At 41.8% G+C, this 24,049-nt stretch overlaps 1 protein-coding gene across 1 annotated transcript; it reads right to left on the bottom strand.

The window, feature by feature from the left end:
* Nucleotides 1–1,000: 1,000 nt before the first annotated feature.
* Nucleotides 1,001–16,326, bottom strand: LOC115151002 (mitochondrial glutamate carrier 1). Its single transcript, XM_029694891.1, has 10 exons — nt 16,213–16,326; nt 11,563–11,694; nt 11,252–11,377; nt 9,253–9,308; nt 8,038–8,128; nt 7,776–7,894; nt 7,497–7,686; nt 2,756–2,910; nt 2,564–2,639; nt 1,001–2,405 (listed from the first exon to the last, which is right to left on the bottom strand). Exons 1-10 carry the CDS (start codon nt 16,305–16,307, stop codon nt 2,258–2,260), a joined length of 1,188 nt encoding a protein of 395 aa, XP_029550751.1. The 5' UTR covers nt 16,308–16,326; the 3' UTR covers nt 1,001–2,257.
* Between the last annotated feature and the right edge of the window lie 7,723 nt (nt 16,327–24,049).

Below are 24,049 nucleotides of genomic sequence, written 5' to 3'. Positions count from 1 at the left end.
TGAAACAGAGTGTGTTACCAACCCGTTTTGGTAAAAAGCTGAGGGATGGGGCTGTAACCACTCTCAAATGAATAGACAGAGCAAAGGATGCAAGGACTGACCATCCATGATATAAAAATGGGGTACAACAGTTGAACTAAGCCCACGAGGCGCTAATACGTTATATTATTCAAGAATCAATGGGTACATATTAATTTATAAGTCCAAGAATGGATGTAGCAAATGCAGATTTCCCATTTAAGGGTTAATTGCGTGTACGGGGCTACTGTAGTCACCCATCATCTGCTTGTTAAAATCATATGTAGGTCAGTAACCTTAACTCCAGTCTTGGGAGTTTTACATAACTGTTGTTGGGACTTGCACCTTTGCAGCATACATTTCATTACTCACTACATGCCTACATTTTGCATCTTTGTACAGACAAGCCCAAGCAACCTATTCTCACGCAACTGCATATTTCACCTGAACAACCTGTATGGTTTTTGCCCTCACTTAGCAAAGTGGTGCTCTGCTAGAAGTATCCCCCGCATCTTTTTGAGCTGGGAGTGTGGGCCTACAATCCAAAAAGAGCCTGTTTCAACTTGACTGACATTCTGAATGACCATTGTCATCAGTGTTCAGGGTCAGGGAAGCAGCTACATTTATGAAGTACTGTCATTCTGTAAATGCCTAACCTTCTGAAGTCTAGATGATAAATGTATTTTGCATTGTCCCGAGTGATCTCTATTAGAGCATGCAATGTGTGTGAACTGTTACAGTGAGTTAGTGTATTTTGTGTGAATTCTTGTGGGCATTGTAGGCTGTTGTAGAATCCAGTTTATGCTAATAATGTCAACAAAAAAAAAAAGAAACCAATGAATGCTTTTAATCAGCATGTCCATTTAGTAGCTGCTTTATTGCCTGTAAAATAAAACAGTAATGGGAACAAGTTTCTATTCTTTTAAAATGTTTGGGATATCCTGAGAGAAAGCTCAAATAAATGAAAGACTATTCAACCCAGTTAAGAGCAGACAGCTGTTAGATGTTTATTTGGTAAACATATACTGAGAACAAAACTAGAAATACACCATACAAACTAATGTAACAGTCATTTCCTGTGTTAGATTACCTGGGTGCAGATAGAATCAGTGATGCCACTTGGCAGGCTCAGTCAGTCTGGATAAAGTATTGCTTCCTTACAGTGTGAAGAAATACCAATCCACTCATAAGGAAAATACAAAACTATTTGCATGGAATTTAGGGGCATGTTATTAATTTAAAAAAAAACACCTAAATAATGACCATTAACTAATCTAAGTCTTGACCTATATATATCCCTGAAGTAACATGGACAATAACGGAACACTCCACAACTCTAATGTATATACTACATTATATGAATTAATCTCACAAGTATTTAGAATATAAAAACAAACAAAAAAATATTAACAGTGCTGACAATTCATTAAACCATGATGGGGTCATCTGTCTGGCAACAAACCATGAGGTGTTGCTGTGGAATAGCCATTAAGTGCTTGGTCCATCAATCTCAAACTAAAACTTGGTGAAATGGTGCCAGTAAAAAATGTGTTTCTTTAAAAAAAAAAGTTAAAAAGCTACTTCTAGAATATTTCGAGAGATTTCTGGCCTCCTCAGTTGACCACAGTGAATTTAACAATTCAGACATGTAAATCGGATTAATAGAAGGCTTGAAGTCACATGATTGCAAATACAGTACATGATTGAGGCTTTGAAATACCCACACAAAATCTCTTTACTCCACACTATTGCATTCAAGCACCAGCACAAAAGTGGAATCTTAAATTATCCCCCCAAAAATTTCAGACGAACAATGAATTAATAAAAGAAATAGAAGGTGTGAAATGGCCTTCAGTCATTGGTTGTGTTGAAGTAGTTGTGTTGAACCTCCTGTCCCTCACAGAGAAAGAGGAACCAGAGGGACTCCCCAGGCAGAGCCACTGCTGCAGTTCTCGGTCCCCAGTTCAGCAAACTGGCGAAAACATTGGTCACAGCCCATTAAATAAGCCAGGAAAACATTTAGAGGAAGTGCAGTACAGCCATTAGACCATACAGGAGATTTTCCTGTCTTTTCCAGGCTCCAAAGCTCTGACACCTCAACAGTCTTACGTGGGTTTATTTTCTGTAATATATACTGACGGTGTATAGCTGCCAATCTTTTGCTGAGATACTTTTCATCCGACGTGTGAGAGTCCCATGCACAGCCAGGCAGGGTTGCTCATCTCGTGCAGACAGGAAGTTAGTTGAAAGGGGACAGGTCCAGGATGAACTCTCCGATGCCAATAAAGTACATGACCTGTGCGATGCCGAAGAGAGGAGCGATGACCAGCGCCCTGCAGCCTGCTCCCTTCAGGAAGGCAGAGGGACCCTCCTTACGCATGATGTTACTGCCATGAGACAGAGAGTAAATAAATCATCACTGCTTGAACTGCAGGAATGTGTGTAAATCAATTATTATAGACCTCACTGGTTGTGAAGTTGCAAAATGATCAAAGGCAGGAAAATAGAAAGTATTAAAAGAGTGATAAAAAGAGTGACTCTGTACCTGACACAGTCAACCACACCATTGTAGCTCTCCTCACTGGCGCCTTTGTTAAGAGATTGCAATCTCGTTTTCACAACTGGAATAAAGTGCGAGAACTTGTTATAGCAGGAACTACAGCAGTAAATCAAACCCACATTCCACTAGCTTAATAAAAAAGTGGGTCACAAACTGAGACAGAGATTACGAACTCACCATCACAAGGATTGACTGCCACGGCTGCGGTAGAGCCAGCCAGACAGCCAGAGAAGAAAGCCCAGTAGAAGGGTGCCGATTCATCTCGAGAGGGCTGGCCCAGCCGGTTGAGGTGGGCAAATAGTGGGAAGTAGACCATGGAGAAGGGAACATCTCTGAAACACAAAACAAGTATTTTACTGGTTGGTAAATAAACTCGGCAAAAAAAGAAACATCCTCTCACTGTCAACTGCATGTATTTTCAGCAAACTTAACATGTGTAAATATTTGTATGAACATAACAAGATTCAACCACTGAGACATAAACTGAACAAGTTCCACAGACATGTGAATAACAGAAATTTTGGGGTGTCAAAATCAAAAGTAACAGTCAGTATCTGGTGTGGCCACCAGCTGCATTAAGTACTGCACTGCATCTCCTCCTCATGGACTGCACCAGATTTGCCAGTTCTTGCTGTGAGATGTTACCCCACTCTTCCACCAAGACACCTGCAAGTTCCCAGACATTTCTGTGGAGGGGGGGGGGGGGATTGGCCCTAGCCCTCACCCTCCGATCCAACAGGTCCCAGACGTGCTCAATGGGATTGAGATCCGGGCTCGTCGCTGGCCATGACAGAACACTGACATTCCTGTCTTGCAGGAAATCACACACAGAATGAGCAGTATGACTGGTGGCATTGTCATGCTGGAGGGTCATGTCGGGATGAGCCTGCAGGAAGGGTACCACATGAGGGAGGAGGATGTCTTCCCTGTAACACACAGTGTTGAGTTTGCCTGCAATGACAACAAGCTCAGTTCGATGATGCTGTGGCACACAGCCCCAGACCATGACGGACCCTCCACCTCCAAATCCATCCCGCTCCAGAGTATAGGCCTCGGTGTAACGCTCATTCCTTCGACGATAAACGCAAATCTGACCATCACCCCTGGTGAGACAAAACCACGACTCATCAGTGAAGAGCACCGTTTGCCAGTCCTGTCTGGTTCAGCGACAGGTGGGTTTGTGCCCAGAGGCGACGTTGTTGCCGGTGATGTCTGGTGAGGACCTGCCTTAAAACAAGCCTGCAAGCGCTCAGTCCAGCCTCTCTCAGCCTATTGCGGACAGTCTGAGCACTGATGGAGGGATTGTGCGTTCCTGTTGCCATCCTGTACCTGTCCCGCAGGTGTGATGTTCGGATGTACCGATCCTATGCAGTTGTTGTTACACGTGGTCCGCCACTGCGAGGACGATCAGCTGTCCGTCCTGTAGCGCTGTCTTAGGCGTCTCACAGTACAGACATTGCAATTTATTGCCCTAACCACATCTGCAGTCCTCATGCCTCCTTGCAGCATGCCTAAGGCACGTTCACGCAGATTAGCAGGGACCCTGGGCATCTTTCTTTTGGTGTTTTTCAGTCAGTAGAAAGGCCTCTTTAGTGGCCTAAGTTTTCATAACTGTGACCTTAATTGCCTATCATCTGTAAGCTGTTAGTGTCTTAACGACCATTCCACAGTTGCATGTTCATTAATTGTTTATGGTTCATTGAACAAGCATGGGAAACAGTGTTTAAACCCTTTACAATGAAGATCTGTGAAGTTATTTGGATTTTTACGAATTATCTTTGAAAGACAGGGTCCTGAAAAAGGGACGTTTCTTATTTTGCTGAGTTTAGTTATAGATTTAAGCAATAATGCAAGAGAAGCCGGTGTTTGGAGTATAAATTGGCACAGTTGTTGTTAGGCCCGAGGTGAAGGCCGAAGACTGGCTGACAACATTTTTATCACTTGATTGCAAGCTAGCCAACTACGGCTAACTTACGGTCACGTCAAGCAGTGCAGCCAGAAGTTTATCAAGTTTATAAATTGTCTGCCTGGGCTGATGAGACAGTGGATTGCGCAGTCAGGTGGAAAAGAGTAAATAGGCATTTCAAAGTCATAGATTTAGCAGGTGGTAACTTGTAGAATAGACACCGACTGGAATGCATGTTTAACCAATTGGCATCCAGGATTAGTCTAACCCGTACGTATATGCCCGTGCTTGCTTACACGTCATAACACCGGTCAAAAGTTTAGGACACCTACTCATTCAAGGGGTTCTTTATTTTACTATTTTCTACATTGTAGAACAACAGTGAAGACCTCAAAACTATGAACTAACATATGGAATCATGTAGTAAAAAAAAAAAAAAAGTCTTAAAACAAATAAAACAATATTTTTTTTATATTTGAGATTCTTTAAATAGCGACCCATCGCCTCGATGACATTTTTGCACAGTCTTGGTATTCCCTCAACCAGCTTCATCTGGAATGCTTTTCCAAAGGTCTTGAAGGAGCATATGCTGAGCACTCGTTGGCTTTCCTTCACTCCGCGGTCTGACTCATTCCAAACAATCTCAATTTGGTTGGGGTCAGAGGATTGTGGAGGCCAGGCCATCTGATGCAGCACTCCATCACTCTTCTTCTTAATAAAATAGCCCTTACACAGCCTGGAGGTGTGTTGGGTCATTGTCCTGTTGAAAACAAATTATAGTCCTACAAAGCGCAAACTAGATGGGATGTCGTATCACTGCAGAATGCTGTGAAGGCTATGCTGGTTAAGTGTGCCTTGAATTCGAAATAAATCACAATCAGTGTCACCAGCAAAGCACCCCCACACCATAACACCACCTCCTCCATTACGGTGGAAAATACACATGCGGAGATCATCCGTTCACCCACACCGTGTCTCACAAAGACACAGCAGTTGGAACCAAAAACCAAAATTGGACTCATCAGACGAAATAACAAAATTTCCACCGGTCTAATGTCGATTGCTCGTGTTTATTCACTCAAGCAAGTCTCTTCTTATTGGTGACCTTTCGTAGTGGTTTCTTTGCAGAAATTCAACCATGAAGGCTTGACACACACACACACACACACACACACACACACACACACACACACACACACACACACAGTCTCTTCTGAAAAGTTGATGTTGAGATGTGTCTGTTACTTGAACATCCGAAGCATTTATTTGGGCTGCAATTTCCGAGGCTGGTAACTCTAACGAACTTATCCTCTGCAGCAGAGGTAACTCTGGGTCTTCCATTCCTTTGGCGGTCCTCATGAGAGCCAGTTTCATCATAGCGCTTGAAAGGTTTTTGCTATTGCATTTGAAGAAACTTTCAAAGTTCTTAAAATCTTATGGATTGACTGACCTTCATGTCTTAAAACCTCTTTGGGCTAGGGGGCAGTATTTTGACGTCCGGATGAAAAGCGTGCCCAAAGTAAACTGCCTGTTACTCATGCCCAGAAGCTAGGATATGCATGGATAGAAAACTCGAAAGTTTCTAAAACTGTTAAAATAATGTCTGTGAGTATAACAGAACTGATATGGCAGGCAAAACCCCGAGGGAAAACCATCCCCAAAAAATGTATAATTTCAGCCTACCACTGTTTCCAACGGCTGTCATGTTTATTAAGACGCAAAATCCTCCCAGATTGCAGTTTCTTGGGCTTCCACTAGATGTCAACAGTCTTTAGAAAGAGTTTCAGGCTTGTTTTTGGAAAAATTAGCTAAAATTTGTAGTTTTTCCAAGTGGCTCCCATTTTGGCTGTAGTGTTTTCATGCACGTGGATGAGAGTGCCTTCTTTGTTGTTTATCAACGGTAAAGACAATAACGATTCTCTGTCTTAAATTGTATCGTTTATTTACGTATTAGGGTACCTGAGGTTTGATTATAAATGTTGTTTGACTTGTTTGGAGAAGTTTATTGGTAACGTTTGGGATTCATTTTGTATGCATTTTCAAGGAGAGAAACCGGTGGATTATTGAATGAAGCGCGCCAGCTAAACTGAGTTTTTGGGGTTATAAAGAAGGACTTTATCGAACAAAAGGACCATTTGTGATGTAGCTGGAACCTTTTGGAGTGCCAACAGAAGAAGATCTTCAAAGGTAAGGCATTTATTATAATCGCTATTTTGACTTTCGTGGTGCACCTGCCTGGTTGAAAAATATTTTTCATGCTTTTGTACGCGGGGCGCTGTCCTCAGATAATCGCATGGTGTGCTTTCGCCGTAAAGCCTTTTTGAAATCTGACACAGCGGCTGGATTAACAAGCTTTATTTTGATGTATGACACTTCTATTTTCATGAATGTTAAATATTTCTATTTCTGTAATTCAAATTCCACGCTCTGCAATTTCACCGGATGTTGTCGAGGTGGGTCACTAGCGGAACGCCTGCACCATAAAGGTTAAAGTAGTGATGGACTGTTATTTCTCTTTGCTTATTTGAGTTGTTCTTGCCATAATATGGACTTGGTCTTTTACCAAATAGGGCTATCTTCTGTTTTACCACCCCTATCTTGTCACAACACAACTGATTGGCTCAAACGCATTAAGGAGGAAAGAAATCCCACAAATTGACTTAAGGCACACCTGTTAATTGAAATGCATTCCAGGTGACTACCTCATGAAGCTAGTTGAGAGAATGCCAAGAGCGTGCAAAGCTGTCATCAAGGCAAAGAGTGGCTATTTGAAGGATCTCAAATATATTTTGATTTGTTTAACACTATTTTGGTTACTACATGATTCCATATGTGTTATTTCATAGTTTTGATGTCTTCACTATAATTCTACAATGTAGAAAATAGTAAAAATAAAGAAAAACCCTTGAATGAGTTGTTTATACAAGTTATATTCCTGTTTGTTTTCTAGCCCAGCGCCCCATAAAACATTTTACTTCACATGAGTCACATTCATGTGTAACAATCCCTTACCTCATGAGGGTGGCCCAGAGGCCTTTGTAGAGGCCCTGGATGCCTTGTGTGCGGAGAAGTTCCCGGGCGATCTGGGTAGCAGACAACGCACTGGCTGCAGTGCTGGGCCCCGCGTTGTAGGACCTGCTCAGCACCCTGGTGGCAGCCAGCTTAGTGGGTGACATCGAGGCTTGCTTTCTCTGCTGAGCCGCTGGGATGAAGAACAACAAAAATACATTAATATATTTGCATAAACTTCCATCATCAATCAAATCAGGAAAATACTGTGACCTTGCTTACCTAGCCTTCCTGCATCCTGAAGTTGAATCTTGAGCATTTCCATAGGAGTAGTAATGACAACCTGGCACATGCCTGCACCACAACCTGCCAACATCTCCTTAAACACTGTCAAGCCCTTCCTGCAACAAAGAATCAGATTAGAAAGCATGGGATTGGTCTTGTCAATGACTAGTTGGACACGTTATTATACATCTATTACACTGCATCAGTCTTCCTCTTAATCTACTGTCTTTAAATGGCAGAAATGCAAACGGTCACTTACTCATTTTTGCTAAGATACTGCCGGAAGAAGTCATTTGCGGCTAGTTTGATGGCCTTCTCAGGAGTGACCAGGGTCAGATTCACAGCAGCACCTGAAGACAAACCAATTGACCATTAGTCAAACCTTAAAAATCATCACGAGCAAGTCAAGACAATGAGTTACATTAAAACATGAGAAACATGATGAAAGCAGAACATGAATGAGAGAAGAGACCAGAAAAGGGCATGCAGAGAGGATGGGAAATGAAAATTGAATGTGAAAAGCTAAGCTAGTCTAATGTAAGAAAGACCAACATTTCTTTAGAAAACTATGTGGGAAGAAGACTTTAGATTAAGGTGTAGGCTAGTCTACGTGCCAGTGGGGAATGGATAGACGAGAATGAAGGTAGCCTTAGCAACTACTACGATACACATTTTCCCCAAGAACACTGAATGTCAATGATCACAAGTGTTGGTGAACGAACAGAGAAAGTCAAAAGAGTCGACAGGAGAGGTGAGAATAAGTTGTATAAAGACATGAAGGAGCAAAATATTTCACAAATAGCACATAAGAAAACAACAATGTTTGCCTAGTTGAAATAGAGCAGTGTAGTAAGAACCATTAAATGATTTGCCTCCAGCGTGGCTGCGCCATATCGGCTAGCCTCTCAATATCCCAGGGGGATCCACGTCTGTAATATGAAAAACACAGATGCAAAAAAAACAAGCATTCCTCACACAAATGGAGCCCCATAAAACAGGCTCCAACCTCCTCTCCACAATAGACACTGTTGCCCATCATAAATGTGTTACATACAATATTCAGTTTCAGTAAGACTATAGTAATGCATTTCACTGAACACTGATCATGTGATCAATTGAAAATGTGGCAATTTCCTTTTATAAGGATTGATGGAGAATATTCTACCATTTGTCATTAAATTAAAATTCAAATGAGCATGAAGTAACAAACAATTTGCATAATGAAGGATGCATATAAACATCACTACATTGTGGTGACAATCTATAAATTTTTAAGATCACGTGAATATTGTTTTTTCCTATCAGTAATGAGCAACAACTGCATTAATTGTGAACAGCAACTTGACAGCTTATACTTTAAGTCAATATATAATTCAATTCTGATCAGTTTGTTGCAATTTCACTAATAGCCCCCCTGTTGACTAGGTATAGAACCACTACTATAAACTAAGACTAAAAATGAAATTACTCTTACCTCTATACATGCCAAAGTATCCTTCTGATCTAACGGTTTTGACAAGGCAGTCCATCCTGAGAGAGAAAAGACATGTCAGAATGAGGGAAATTTCTCACAACAACTAATTATTTCATGAATAGTTGCATTCATGACAAAAAGTTTAAAAGAGACATCATCCAACAAATAATATGTAAATACAAATTACAGCCATTTCCACCCATGTAGGTAAAACAGAACTAAGGAACATCAAGGGGCTTAAGGCTTGGAGTGGAGATGACAGCTGAATGGGTGCACAGAGCAGAGGGAAATTTCATCTCCCCTCGCACATTCCTCAGGATTACTCAACGGGATAGAATAGGACAATGGCGGGAGTCAGTCATTACAGACACCGGAGTCAAAACCTGGCATTAGTCTATGCTTTCACAATGGCAACCGGATTCTTTGAAGTACTGACCAAGATATCCCATCCTATATATTTAGTGCAGATCTGCTAACCTTGAAGAATTTACCAGTTGAGCACCTTTTAAGCCTAATAATGATGTTGGCAAAAAGACTGCCTCAATAAGAATGGTAGGCTATAGACTTATGGGTACTTGGTAATTGCCTGCTCTTCAGTAGTCAACTAGAAATATGTTTAAATGTTCAATCAGGGTTCTCCCTAGGATTTTCCGACAAGGTGGTGCTAATGTAGGCCTACGGTCAGGAAGGAAAAACTCCAACTGCCATTTCCTGAAACCTTGAGTCTGAAACTATATCAAAGTCTTGTGTATGATCCTAAATAAAATTTTAGTCCCAATTACAATTTTTCTAGGTTAAATTTTGCGGTAGTGATTATTCTAAATAATAGGTGTCGATGTGGATAGTCTAGTAAAAATGTAAACTGGCTTCTTAATTTTGTTCGGAGAGAAAATTCTGAATAATTCAATTACTGGATGCAATGTAGTACTCTAGTTTACTGTAGGCTATTTGGAATATGAAACAACTGAACTAGGCCTATATGAGCTTGTTGCAGATCTTTATCCCTGACCTCATCCATCAAGTTAGGTCCGACTACTAGGCTCCCATTCATTCAGCATGCCTTGTTGTCATTGGTGAACTGACTATTATCACATCATTAGCAGTCTACTGTTGACATACAGCTATATCAAGAGGATAGATCAAGTACTGATTAATGAATATAGACTGTTCAGATTAGTAGGCCTAACAACTTTCTCTGAAGGATAGTATTAGCGGAATAGCTCTCTCTGCCATGTCTGTTTCCATCCATGCAGCGATGCGCACTAAACTACCGCAACCCTGTACGTTTCCTTGCTCGTTAATGCCCTCACACCCATTACCGTTGCGGAGATCAAAGCATGTGTGGGGAAGAAAGTATTCTCACTTAGTTAACTAAACTCTGTAGCTAACTACCTTCATCGTAATGATGCCATAACTAAGGAGCCAACTACAAAATAGCGGTTGTGCTTGACTAACACCAACATTTACATTTGAATAATTTAGCAGACGCTCTTATCCAGCGCGACTTACAGGAGGCGCAATTAGGGTTAACTGTCTTGCTCAAGTGCAGACAGATTTTTCACCTAGTTGGCTTGGGGACTAGAACCAACAGCCCTTTGGTTACTGGCCCAACGCTCTTAACCGCTAAGCTACCTGCCGCCATCTGTACAAATGTTATATATTTGGTTAACAGTTCGTTCTCTATTTTTTCCCCTCACAAAGACAGCAGTACTACGACCACTGGACGGACGCTAGAGATATTTCCAACTCGTCCAAGTCGTTTGATTGGCTCAGCTCCAACATGAGACGGTTGAGTACCAGCTACTTTAAACTGTAATTGTGTGCATGGAATGCAAAATGCATGCAAGTTGGCAGGTCTGGTAGTGTCATCCTTCCATGCCTTTGAGGTTTTTAAAATTATTATTATTATCATCATCATCATCATCCAATAAACGATCAAGATTTAGCTATGCAGTCACACGGCATGACATGAGAAGGGAGGACAGAGTGAAGGACTCACATGTTTTTGTAGATCTGTTGGCCTTGCCTCTGGTTCTGTAGCCTGGTCTTTACCAGGTCGATGGGAAACACACAGGTAACCCCCACAATGCCAGCAATACCACCATTAATCAGTTTAGCGGTAAGGCTGGAAAAAAAGTTTGAGATTATGTTCAGATTGGCATATCACAGAACTTCAACGCACTTGAAATAGATCAAATATAATGGATGCATGCCCTTATGAAAACTGTACTGATGATTAATTTTCTTGGGTTAGTAACATCTAGATATTGCACATACAGTATGAGATAGAGAAACCTACAGTGACAGTACCTGATCTGCTGCTTGGCCATGCTAAATTTCAGATAGGTAGCAGATGTAGAACGGAGCTGTGAGATCTTAGCTAGTTGTAAGTAGATTGTAGTGGTCAGTAGATCAAGTGCTAATGAGCAGCTGAGTAGATTTCTGGAGGGGAAAAGACAGGGAGATTATATATAGACTATTAGTCTAGAGCACGAGGTGCACAAACGCAACATTACCTCCCAAGAGAATTATCTTTGGTTATATTCCCCCTCAAGATGATAACACGACGGCCCTCAAAGAACTACACTGGAGTTGATGCAAACTGGAAACCACATATCCTGAGGCCGCATTTATTGTAGCTGGGGATTTTAACAAAGTAAATTTTAGGAAAACACTACCGAAGTTCTATCAACACATTGACTGTTGTACTCGCGCTGGTAAAATATTGGATCACTGCTACTCAACTTTTCGAAATGCCTACAAGGCCCTCCCCCACCCTCCATTTGGCAAATCTGATCACGACTCCATTTTGCTCCTCCCTTCCTATAAGCAGAAAATCAAACAGGAAGTACCCATGCTAAAGTCTATTCAATGCTGCTCTGACCAATCGGAATCCATGCTTCAAGATTGTTTTGATCACATGAACTGGGATATGTTCTGGGTAGCCTCAGAATAATATCGACAAATACACGGATACGGTGACTGAGTTTATCAGGAAGTGTATAGGAAATGTTGTACCCACTGACTATTAAAATGTACCCAAACCAGAAACCGCGGATAGATGGCAGCATTCGCGAAAAACTGAAAGCGCGAACAACTGCATTTAACCATGGCAAGGTGACAGAATATAGCCGAATACAAATTGTGTAGTTATTCTCTCCGTAAGGCAATCAAACAGGCAAAATGTCCCAATAGCCCCAATAGATCCACAGAGGATGCAATCACCCCATCCCATCTGGACAAGAGGAATACCCATGTAAGAATGCTGTTCATTGACTATAGCTCAGCATTCAACACCATAGTAACCCTCTATTCTCATCATTAAGCTCGGGGCCCTGGGTCTGAACCCCGCCCTGTGTAACTGGGTCCTGGACATCCTGACGGGCCGTCCCCAGGTGGTGAAGGTAGGAAACAACACCTCCACTTCGCTGATCCTCAACACAGGAGCCAGAAGGGTTCATGGTCAACAATGACGAGACAGCCTACAGGGAGGAGGTGAGGGCCCTGGGAGAGTGGTGCCAGGAAAATAACCTCAAACTCAACGTCAACAAAACAGCACTCCCCTATCCACATCAACGTAACAACGCCTTTTCAACCTCAGGAGACCGAAGAAATGTTTAGATGCACAATTGAGAGCATCCTGTTGGGCTGTATCACCACCTGGTTCGGCAACTGCACCGCCTGCTACCGCAGGGCTCTCCAAAGGGTGGTGCGGTATGCCCAACGCATCACCGGGGGAAAACTACCTCCCCTCCAGGACACCTATAGCACAGGAAGGCCAAAAAGATCAATGACATCAACCAAATGCTGAGGCTCCAGATACTCAACTAGTCTAAAGGCCAGTTTTATTGCTTCTTTAAATCAGGACAAATGTTTTCAGCTGTGCTAACATAATTGCAAAAGGGTTTTCTAATGATCAATTAGCCTTTTAAAATGATAAACTTGGATTAGCTAACACAACGTGCCATTGGAACACAGGAGTGATGGTTGCTGGTAACGGGCCTCTGTACGCCTATGTAGATATTCCTTTTAAAAAAATCTTCAATTTCCAGCTACAATAGTCATTTACAGAATTAACACTGTATTTCTGATCAATTTGATGTTATCTTAATGGACAAAAAGTGTGCTTTTCTTTCAAAAACAAGAACATTTCTAAGTGAACCCAAACTTTTGAACGGTAGTGTACACTGAAGCTGTAGTTTATGGTTGATGCTGTTTATTTGCCAATCGGCGTTCTCAACAAGCTCAAAGCGGCAAGTAGCCTACTGGTTAGAGCAGGGGTGAGGGATGTCCGGCCTCCGGGTCGTATACAGCCTACGAGACCATTTGATCAGGCCCCCAAGCCAATTCATAAAATAAATATATATATATATATAAAAACAAACTCTAGACGTCCTTTTCCCACAATAATAAAATGATAAAAATCCTAAATCCAGATGTCGAGGTTCTCTTTGGCATGTGATGAAACGACTGACGTAACAAATACTGCCCAATTCGCCATTTTTGTACGTGGGATTACCGCTGAGTTTGACACAAGGGAGGAATTGCTGTCTTTGGAAGCCATGCATGGCACCACCAGAGGTGAGGGCTTGTTTGAGAAACTTGTCTCAGCTATGAGCAAATTTGAAAAATTAAGTGGCCTTAATATAGATGGCTCGAAAAAGAGGTTAACCACATTAGTGAAAAAATAAACGAGTTGTCTCAGTCGAGTTGATCCAAGTGATTTAATTGTATGCAACAGCATCATACATAAAGAAAGTCTGTGTGCACAGTCCCTGAAGCCGAACAATGTAATGGCAACTGTAGTGTCGACCATCAATTTTTATCAAAAGCAAAGGGCTGAATAACCACCAATTTAAGGAGCTATTGAGTGATCTTGAATCGGAGTATGGTGATCTGGTTTTACCACTGTGAGGTGTGATGGTTGAGCAGTGGAAATATGCTTGCGCGGTTTTACGGACTGAAGGATGACGTAAACAATTCATGGCGATGAAGGGGAAACCTGTCACGGAACTGAGTGATGACAAGTGGATGTGTGATTTGACCTTCATGGTGGACATAACCAAGTATCTGTCTGACTTGAACGCCAAGCTCAAAGGGCCGAACCAGCTTCTCAGCCATCTGCTGTCAAACGTGAAATCGTACGAAATTAAAGCTGTGGCAAGTCCAACTAGAGAGGGGTAACACAGTGCATTTTTCTACTCCGCAAGGACAAGAGCCTGAGATTACGTGGGAATATGCCGTTGAGTGTGGAAAGCTCGCAAAGGCATTTTGTGAGCAGTTTAAGGATGTAAAAAGTAAACAACTGGAGTTGAACATATTTGCAACCCCGTTTAACGTCGAACAAGCGGATGTGCCGGATGGCCTACAACACGACGTCATTGAGCTGCAAAGCAAAGACGAGCTCAAAGCCAGGTACAACAACCTACCTCTCCTTGAGTTCTACAAAATGTACATTAGTGCTGAGCATTTTCCTGTTCTGAGGAGACATGCACTTAAATTTGCATGTGTTCGGGACGACCTACTGCTGTGAGCAGTTCCAAACTGACTCTTGCAAAGACTCGATTCCACTCAAGACCGACTGACACAAACCTGGAAAACCAGCTGCGAGTAGCGTCATCTTCACTAGCAGCTGGCATCAAACGCCTCGTCAAAGATAAGCCGTTTCAGCCATCGCATTAGAGGCGAGTTTGAACAAGTAATCATAATAACAACATTATTACAATACTAATATTTATTTAAATAGGACTAGCACTTTTGTAAATACTCAAGGACACAAGAAACATAAGTCATAGTTAAACTATGAAACCAATGTCAGTGATTAAAGTCACATTAACACATGAATGAAGCAGAAAAGAGACAATTGTAATAATATGGCCCCCAAATTAATTTATAAATATCCAAAATGGCCCTTGATGGCAAAAAGGTTCCCCACCCCTGGGTTAGAGCGTTAGGCCAGTTATCGAAATTTGCTAGATCGAATCCCCGAGCTGACAAGGTAAAAATCTGTCGTTCTACCCCTGAACAAGGCAGTAAACCCACTGTTCCCCAGTAGGCCGTGATTGTAAATAAGAATTTGTTCTTAACTGACTTGCCCTGTTAGATAAAAATTTAATAAATAAAGAGCACAAGTCGTTGCTCCCAGTTCAAGTAGTACTGTCCGAGTTTCCCACTTATTACAACCTGCTTGGTCTTCCCTGTGGCTCAGTTGGTAGAGCATGGTGTGTGCAACGCCAGGGCTGTGGGTTCGATTCCCACGGGGGGCCAGCGTCTGCTAAATTACTAACATGTAAATGTAAAAATGCTTGCTACTCGAGTAAAATGGGCGTGTAGCTAGTACTGTTAAAGGGTTAGCGCTAATCAGTGTCCTTTGGATGTAGCTACCCCAAAGGCATCCGTTTGCGTGAATTGAAAGTGTTCTTGGCCCTGAGGCATCAGCTAAGTTAGCTAAGACACATTCCGTGTCAGCATGTGAACAATATTCAACTCCAGTCTAACTAGTGTATTCATCTAGGATATTTTCTATAAGCAACCTTATTCAATAACATTCATGTGTTATTACCATTGCCTCATTTACCGACTTAGCTAATGTTAACATTACAAAAGGCCAGGGTAACGTATAATGACTAACTTATAGCCTGCTAGCTACCGTTAGTTAGCTTGTATTTATCTGGAAATTGCCAATTCAATAGCTTCGCCAGCTATAGCTAACGTTGCTGAAACATTACTGATGAAGTGTATCTAGTACAACTCGTACTCAAATCTCTAACATGTAATTTTTTGCACTAGCGTGAGCTATTTGATAGCGAGCTAAATCGTTGGCTAACTTCCAACTAGCCGCTGCAATTCCTCTTCCAATAACGCATTGTTAGGAAAAAGAGCAACGATGACATAGCAATTGTCAATACAATGATGATACATTAATATTGATATTTGCCAACGTTCGATAATGTTACTCACCTAAAATAAATGTGAGATGAGATCTTTCGTTCTTGTGCTATCGTCAGTCTCGTAGTCGTGTAACTTGCTGAACCCGAGATAATGGAAAATTCCATTCATTCATTCATTCATTCATTCATGTAAAGGAGGGGCCAAATCGTCAAACATGGAGTTCCAATCCATCCAATCGTGGTTTGCAGATTTACATATTGACGGTTCATTGGTCCTTTTAGTTGTAGAAGAGCGTGTGGTGGGCGGTAGCATGCGCTCCACAGTAGAATATGGTCAAGTCCAACCCAGTATCTCATTAATTAGTACATAAAAACATTGTGCTTATTTGTACATAGTTAATGAGAGGCTGGGTTGCAACCAATAAACCGAATATAAAGCCTTTTAATTAGATATTTGATGGCGTATCTAGTTTATTTATGGCCTGTGTGTCCCATAGAAATATGATTACATATTGGTGTCTGCACATTTTAAACTAAACTGTAATTCTCATTTTGCTGTCTGTATACAAATTGTGTAAATCTCAATATACAAATCTAGTTAATAAAGTTGAGTTAAAGCAGATAAATAACAAAAACATGTTAACTGTGGAGGCTTTGCCTTTCGCTTTTGCACAATATAAGGCAGTTCCCACGATAATGAAAATCAACCATGTATACCAATTTACTTCTGACGTGTGAATCTACTTTATACACTGCTCAAAAAAATAAAGGGAACACAATATAATTTCAACATGTAGCTAGCTGTAAGTGACATTTCTTCCTAATTCCCTGTATATTTTTAATGCAGTTGCATTCTGGATACATACCACACTGTTGAAATTTTAATCACAGTCAGATTCCCATTCTGTTTGATTTTAATAAATACTTTAGGATCAGAAGGAGCGAGCTGCAAAGCGAGTCGCCTGCTCCTTCCATTAGCCTTTCCCCTGTCCAATGGATAGAGTGGGACAGCTGCAGCAACATAATTCACCAAAGACCTGGACAAAAAAGGTTTACGAAGGCCTCAAGACATGGTAAATGTTATTTACATATTTAATTTGGTTCCTAAATAGAGAGCATATTGTGACGGCCCTGAATTTGTCTGAACCGTCTCTGTGCTTCTCCTTCCAATAGGGCGCTTCCCCTTTAATTCCCAATTAGATAGCCAGCATCAGCTGCACAAAAGTGAGGTGAGCTCTCTATTCCGTTTGTTTTGTTGCCTTTAAAAGTGTGCTTTTGTAGCCTAATAGCAAGTTTTACCCAGGATCGGATCCACTTTTTGCTTCCGTTGGACTACACCTCACCAGTCCTGGCTGCCTCATGTTAATTGTATAATATTGTCATCAGAAGTCACAGCAGAGGACATAGACCTTACCGGAACAGGTGACCGACCATATTGCAGCTAATGGTGGGTGAGTATCTCCCTAAAGAGAGCTTTACCCTGGGGCATCTGACCCTAACACAGCGTTTCTCCACCTGCCCTCCCAGAAGTTTCACATTTTGTTTTAACCCTAAACTGCCAAACCTGATTTGATTCATCAAAGGCTTGATGAATAGTTGACTAATTGAACCATGTGTGCCAGTTAAGGGTTAAAACAAAAATGTGAAACTTCTGAATGGGCCCAAGGAGAGGGTTGGGAAACCCTGCCCTAAAGGAACACCAAGGGAGATGCCAAGAGCGATACCTCCCTTGGGGGATTTCTTAACAGATTTATCAAGGCTAGGATCTTAACACTACTCCCTCGGTTCAGAAAACACAACATGTGCTTCTTTATCACAAATCCCTCATGCCTTAACAGGATGTGCTTTTGATCCACATACACTATCCTACTTCTGCTCATCAGAGCAGGTAGAAGGGGGTATTGACCTGAGGTAGGCTTGAAGCCAGGTTGCTTGACCCTAAGGAAATCACGCTACATACAACAACCCCAAGAGAGTAAGGGCCTCATCAAGGCTAGCATCGTTCAACTTGACAGGCAGCATGATTACCCTGTTAGGACATTTCTATCTAGTACTAAATACAGTTGTAATATACTGACCAATTTTAGCTGTCTCACTGGCTTTCATTTCAATGTGGGATTAAATAAAAAGTTGTTCTCTAAAACTTTCAAACCCTCAGACCGATTGACTGTAACCTAAGCATCTGTCTTGCAGGCATGAACTCTTAGGTTGCATGTATTGAAAATAGATAAAAAAATGTTATATTACTCCCAAAATAAGAGGAACCACAGCTAATGTACATTAAAACCACATAGTTAAGCACATGTAATTTAATGACATATAGTATCAGTCAAAAGTTTGGACACACCTACTCATTCCATAGTTTTTTTTTTTTACTATTTTTATCATTGCAGAATAATAGGGAAGACATCACAAATATGAAAGAACACATATGGAATCATGTAGTAACCAAAAAAGTGTTAAACAAATCAACATTTTATATTTGAGATTCTTTAAAGTAGCCAGCCTTTACCTTGATGACAGCTTTGCACACTCTTGGCATTCTCTCAACCAGATTCATGAGGTAGTCACCTGGAATGCATTTCAATTTACAGGTATGTCTTGTTAAAAGTACATTTGTGGAATTTCTTTCCTTAATGTATTTGAGCCAATCAGTTGTGTTGTGACAAGGTAGGGGTGGTATACAGAAGATAGCCCTATTTGGTAAAAGACCAAGTCCATATTATGGCAAGAACAGCTCAAATAAGCAAAGACACATTTTTATTTTTGGGTATGCCGCTATAAGCTTGGCACACGTGTATTTGGGGAGTTTCTCCAATTCTTCTCTGCAGATCCTCTCAAGCTCTGTCAGGTTGGATGGGGAGCATCGCTGTACAGCTTCTTTCAGGTCTTTTCAGAGATGTTTGATCAGGTTGAAGTCCGGGTTATGCCTGGGCCACTCGAACATTCAGAGAGTTGTCCTGAAGTCACTCCTGCATGGACTTGGTTGTGTGCTTAGGGTCGTTGTCCTGTTGGAAGGTGAACCTTCGCCTCAGTGTCAGGTCCTGAGCGCTCTGGAGCAGGTTTTCGTCAAGGACCTCTCTGTACTTTGCTCCGTTCATCTTTCCCTTGATCCTGACTAGTCTCCCAGTCCATGCCGCTGAAAAACATCCCCACACCATGATTCTGCCACCACCATGCTTCACCGTACGGATGGTGTCATGTTTTCTCCAATGCTTGGCATTCACTTCAACGCTTGGCATTCAGGCCAAAGAGTTCAATCTTGGTTTCATCAGACCAGAGAATCTTGTTTCTCATGGTCAGAGTCATTTAGGTGCCTTTTGGCAAACTCCAAGCGAGCTGTCATGTGCCTTTTACTGAGGAGTGCCTTCGGTCTGGCCACTCTATTATTAAGGCCTGATTGTTGGAGTGCTGCAAAGATGGTTGACCTGTAAGATTCTCCCATCTCCACAGAGGACCTCTGGAGCTCTGTCAGAGTCACCATCAGGTTTTTGGTCACCTCCCTGACCAAGACCCTTCTGTTTTGGCACCCTTCCCCAGATCTGTGCCTCAACACAATCCTGTCTCGGAGATCTACAGACAATTCCTTCGATCTCATGGCTTGGCTTTTGCGCTAACATGCACTGTCAACTGTACGACCTTACATAGACAGGTGTGTGCCTTTCCAAATCATGTCCAATCAATTGAATTTAGTACAGGTGGACTCCAATCAAGTTTTAGAAAGATCTCAAGGATGACCAATGGAAAAGGATGCACCTTTCATAAGAAAGGGTCTGAATACTTATGTAAATCAGGTATTTCTGTTTTTATATGTGATAAATTTGCTAACATTTCTAAAAACCTGTATTGACTTTGTCATTATGGGGTATTGTGTCACGACTTCTGCCGAAGTCGGTTCCTCTCCTTGTTCGTGCGGTGTTCGGCGGTCGATGTCACCGGTCTTCTAGCCATCGCCGATCCATTTTCCATTTGTTTTGTCTTGTTTTCCCACACACTTGGTTTTCATTCCCTCATTACATGTTGTGTATTTAACCCTCTGTTGCCCCCATGTCTTTGTGCGGAATTGTTTGTTGTAAGTGCTTGTGCATATTGTTGTCTGGTGCGCAACGGGTTTTGTACCCATACGTTGTTATTCTGGATGCCGGTGGTTTTGTATATTAAACTGCTCCGGTTATTACCCAGTTCTGCTCTCCTGCGTCTGACTTCTCTGCCACCAGTTACGCACCCCTTACATATTGTGTGTAGATTTTTTTACATCCGTTTTAGAAAAAGGCTGTAATGTAACAAATGTCAAGGAGTCTGAACACTTTCTGAATGCACTGTATATATAGAACAATTTATTTGTTCTTTTTTTGGTGTCACATTTTGGTTTGTAGTTTGTCTTTTGCCCATGGCTGTGCCACAGCTGTGTGGTTGTTTAAATTATGTAATTAATGACTTCCTAATAATTACTCCTGACTCAGGGCACTACAACCTGTCCCTTCCTGCTCTGAACTTCTCCGGGTGTCTGAGACATTGGACAGTGGGGCTGGATGAACTTGTAAATAGTGGCTACTGGACAGCCACCATGACTCACCAGACCATCTTGGACGCGATCTCCTCCATTGTCCTGACTGCTCACAGGAGATGCATGCCATATCAGTGGATGGGAATCGCAAGCAATGCCGCTTCCAGAAAGCCTCAGGGTTTGTACCGCCTTCTCATGTGTCAATGTTTTGTTCAGGGTAAAATTATACCGTCTTAAAGTGCATGCTGCTCTTTTTTTGTGTTATGAATTATATTTGTGTGATGTTATATTGCAGTTGGTCTTTTTTTTTAGAAGAACATTAATTGTCAACTAGAAGGGCATTTTCTTTGAAGAAAAATTGTGAGACAGTTGTTTGTGTCTTTGCTTTATCCAAACCCCCCCGAGACACAGACACAGACCCACACACAGAGAGGTTGGAGCAACACGGTCAGATGTCTGGGATTTGAACCTGCAACCCACCTCTCTAACCTCTAGGCTACTTGCCACGCCTTTGTGGTTTGGTTTGATGTATCATTTTGTGATGTCATCTTGCAGTCTGACTCTCTATGTAGTGTTGAGAAGGGCTTCTACGACAGGTGTCTTCCTGGCGAAAGACGATGACGTCATCCTTCGTCAAACGTGTCCATACAAAGACCAATCATGTAATTATTCTTACAGTTCCTAGCTTTGATGTCACCCAGTTTAGAACTTGTTTATTTTAAGTTCATCTCTGCACTTCACTGTGATTTTCATGTTGTAGACGCCAGGCAAAGGAATGTGTGGCACGTCAGAGTTGACAGCGGCCATTGAGACGTCAGGAAAATCATCTGCCAAAGTAGATGAGGAGGGCCTTGAGATAGCAGTTTTCTGACACAGCGTGCTCCTCAAGGCCGTCAACATGTACAGAGGAGAGATATATGGCTATATGGCTGTACTTGCAAAAGGAGCTGTCTTCTGCTGACACGGTGGGCTTTTTCTGCTGCGATGTTGCATGCAAATACTGGTCATATTTTCAGAAAGTTGTGCAGGCGTGCCCAGAGTTGAAGTAGCTTCTAAAAATGCACACTCTCCTCACCATTATGCATGCGAAGGCACATGAATGGCCTTATGAGGTAATTGTTTTCCTTCATGACTGTTTTTGGGTTATGCACAAAGCATATTGTAATGCTTTTTAAAATAATAGAATGAATACATTATTGCATTTTTTGATTTGTTCATTATCGCATATAGTAGAGCAGGTAAATAGTTTTATATCCAGAGCTGTAAGTCTATTATGATAACATAACTAATGCTGAAGAAGGTTTAGGATTGCAACAACAGTGAAATACACTTTTTACTGATGATGCTATGATGATACTGAACATCTGGATGAGTCTAATTTTGAATATGGGTGCTTCACGTTTAACCGTTTAACTGCATTTATTGATGCCTCTTTTCAAAGAGACGCCAGTAATGGAACTTTTATTGATCTTGAGCATTTCCCCACCTTACGGCCTTCTGAACCTAGCCAAAAGTCGGATGCTATCAGATCTACCCCTGGCGGGTGTAAATGGAATGTGATTGGATCCAGGAGGATGAAGAGACCCGCACCGCAGTGTTCCATTTTTTTTCTCAGAGCGTCATGATATTAAACTCCCTAATCGTACAGGTTTGCCCAGCTTGTTGCATCATACCCAAGAATCGAGGCTGTAATTGCTGCCAAAGGTGCTTCTTTAGTGGCGGCAGGTAGCCTAGCGGATAGAGCTTTAGGCCAGTAACCGAAAGGTTGCTGGATGGAATCCCCGAGTTGACAAGGTAAAAATCTGCCGTTCTGCCCCTGAACAAGGCAGTTAACCCACTGTTCCCTGGTAGGCCGTCATTGTAAATAAACATTTGTTCTTAACTGACTTGCCTAGTTAAATAAAGGTTGCATTTAAATAACAAAATTTCAACAAAGTACTGAGTAAAGAGTCTGAATACTTATTTAAATGTGATATTTCTATTTTTCAATTTATAAAATTAGCAAAAAATTCTAAAAGCCGGTTTTTGCTTTGTCATTATGGGGTATTGTGTGTAGATTGATGAGGGGAAAAAACTATTTAATTCATTTTAGAATTAGGCTATAACCTACCAAAATGTGAAAAAAGTCAAGGGGTCTGAATACTTTCCGAAGGCACTGTGTATATGATGTTTGGCAATTAGGCTTGGCTCGCAGTCTGCGTTCCAATTCATCGTAATGGTGTTCAATGGAGTTGGACAGTTAAGTTCTTCCCCACCAATCTCGAAAAGAAATGTGCATGGATCTCGCTTTGTACACACGGGCATTGTCATTCTGAAACAGGAATGGGCCTTCCCCAAACTGTTGCCACAAAGTTGGAAGCACAGAATCGTCTAGAATGTTATTGTATGCTGTAGCTTTAAGATTTCCCTTCACTGGAACTAAGGGGCCTAGCTTGAACCATGAAAAACAGCCCCAGACCATTATTCCTCCTCCATCAAACTTTACCGTTGGCACTATGCATTCGGGCAGGTAACATTCTCCTGGCATCCGCCAATCCCGGATTAGTCTGTTGGACTGCCAGATGGTGAAGCGTGATTCATCACTCCAGAGACCGCTTTTCCACTGCTCTAGAGTCAATGGGGGCGAGCTTTACACCACTTCAGCCGACACTTGGCATTGCGCATGGTGATCTTAGGCTTGTGTGTGGCTGCTCGGCAATGAAAATCCATTTCATGAAGCTCCCGACGAACAATTATTGCGATGACGTTGCTTTCAGAGGCAGTTTAGAACTCGATAGTGAGTGCTGCAACTGAGGACAGACGTGTTACTTGCTTTAGCACTCGACGGTCCAGTTGTGTGAGCTTGACTGGCCTACCACTTCGTGGCTGAGCCATTATTGCGCCTAGACGTTTCCACTTCACAATTCAGCAGTTACAGTTGACTAGGGCAGCTCTAGCAGGGTAGAAATTTGATGAACTGACTTGTTGGAAAAGTGGCATCCTGTGACGGTGCCACGTTGAAAGTCACTGAGTTCTTCAGTAAAGACATTCTTCTTCCAATGTTTGTCTATGGAGATTGCATGGCTGTGTGCTCGATTTTATACAACTGTCAGTGCTGAAATAGCCGAATCCACTAATTTGAAGCGGTGTCCACATTTTTGTATATACAGTGTATGTGTCTACCTCAATTACCTCGTACCCCTGCACATTGACTCAATACTGGTACTCCCTGTACATAGCCCTGTTATTTTTACTCATTATTGTTATTCACTGTGTAATTATTCTGCGTGTCACTATTTATATTTTTTATCTTTATCTGTAACTCTGCATTGTTGGAAAAGGACCCATAAATAGTTATTACACTGTTAGTCTACAAGTGTTGTTTTACGAAGCATGACAATTAACATTTGATTTGCGGTGT

Source organism: Salmo trutta, chromosome 16, assembly GCF_901001165.1.
Source record: "Salmo trutta chromosome 16, fSalTru1.1, whole genome shotgun sequence".
In the NCBI taxonomy this organism is placed as follows: domain Eukaryota; kingdom Metazoa; phylum Chordata; class Actinopteri; order Salmoniformes; family Salmonidae; genus Salmo; species Salmo trutta.
The sequence above is the reverse complement of the archived record's forward strand: the minus strand, read 5'-3'. Positions and strand labels throughout refer to the sequence as shown.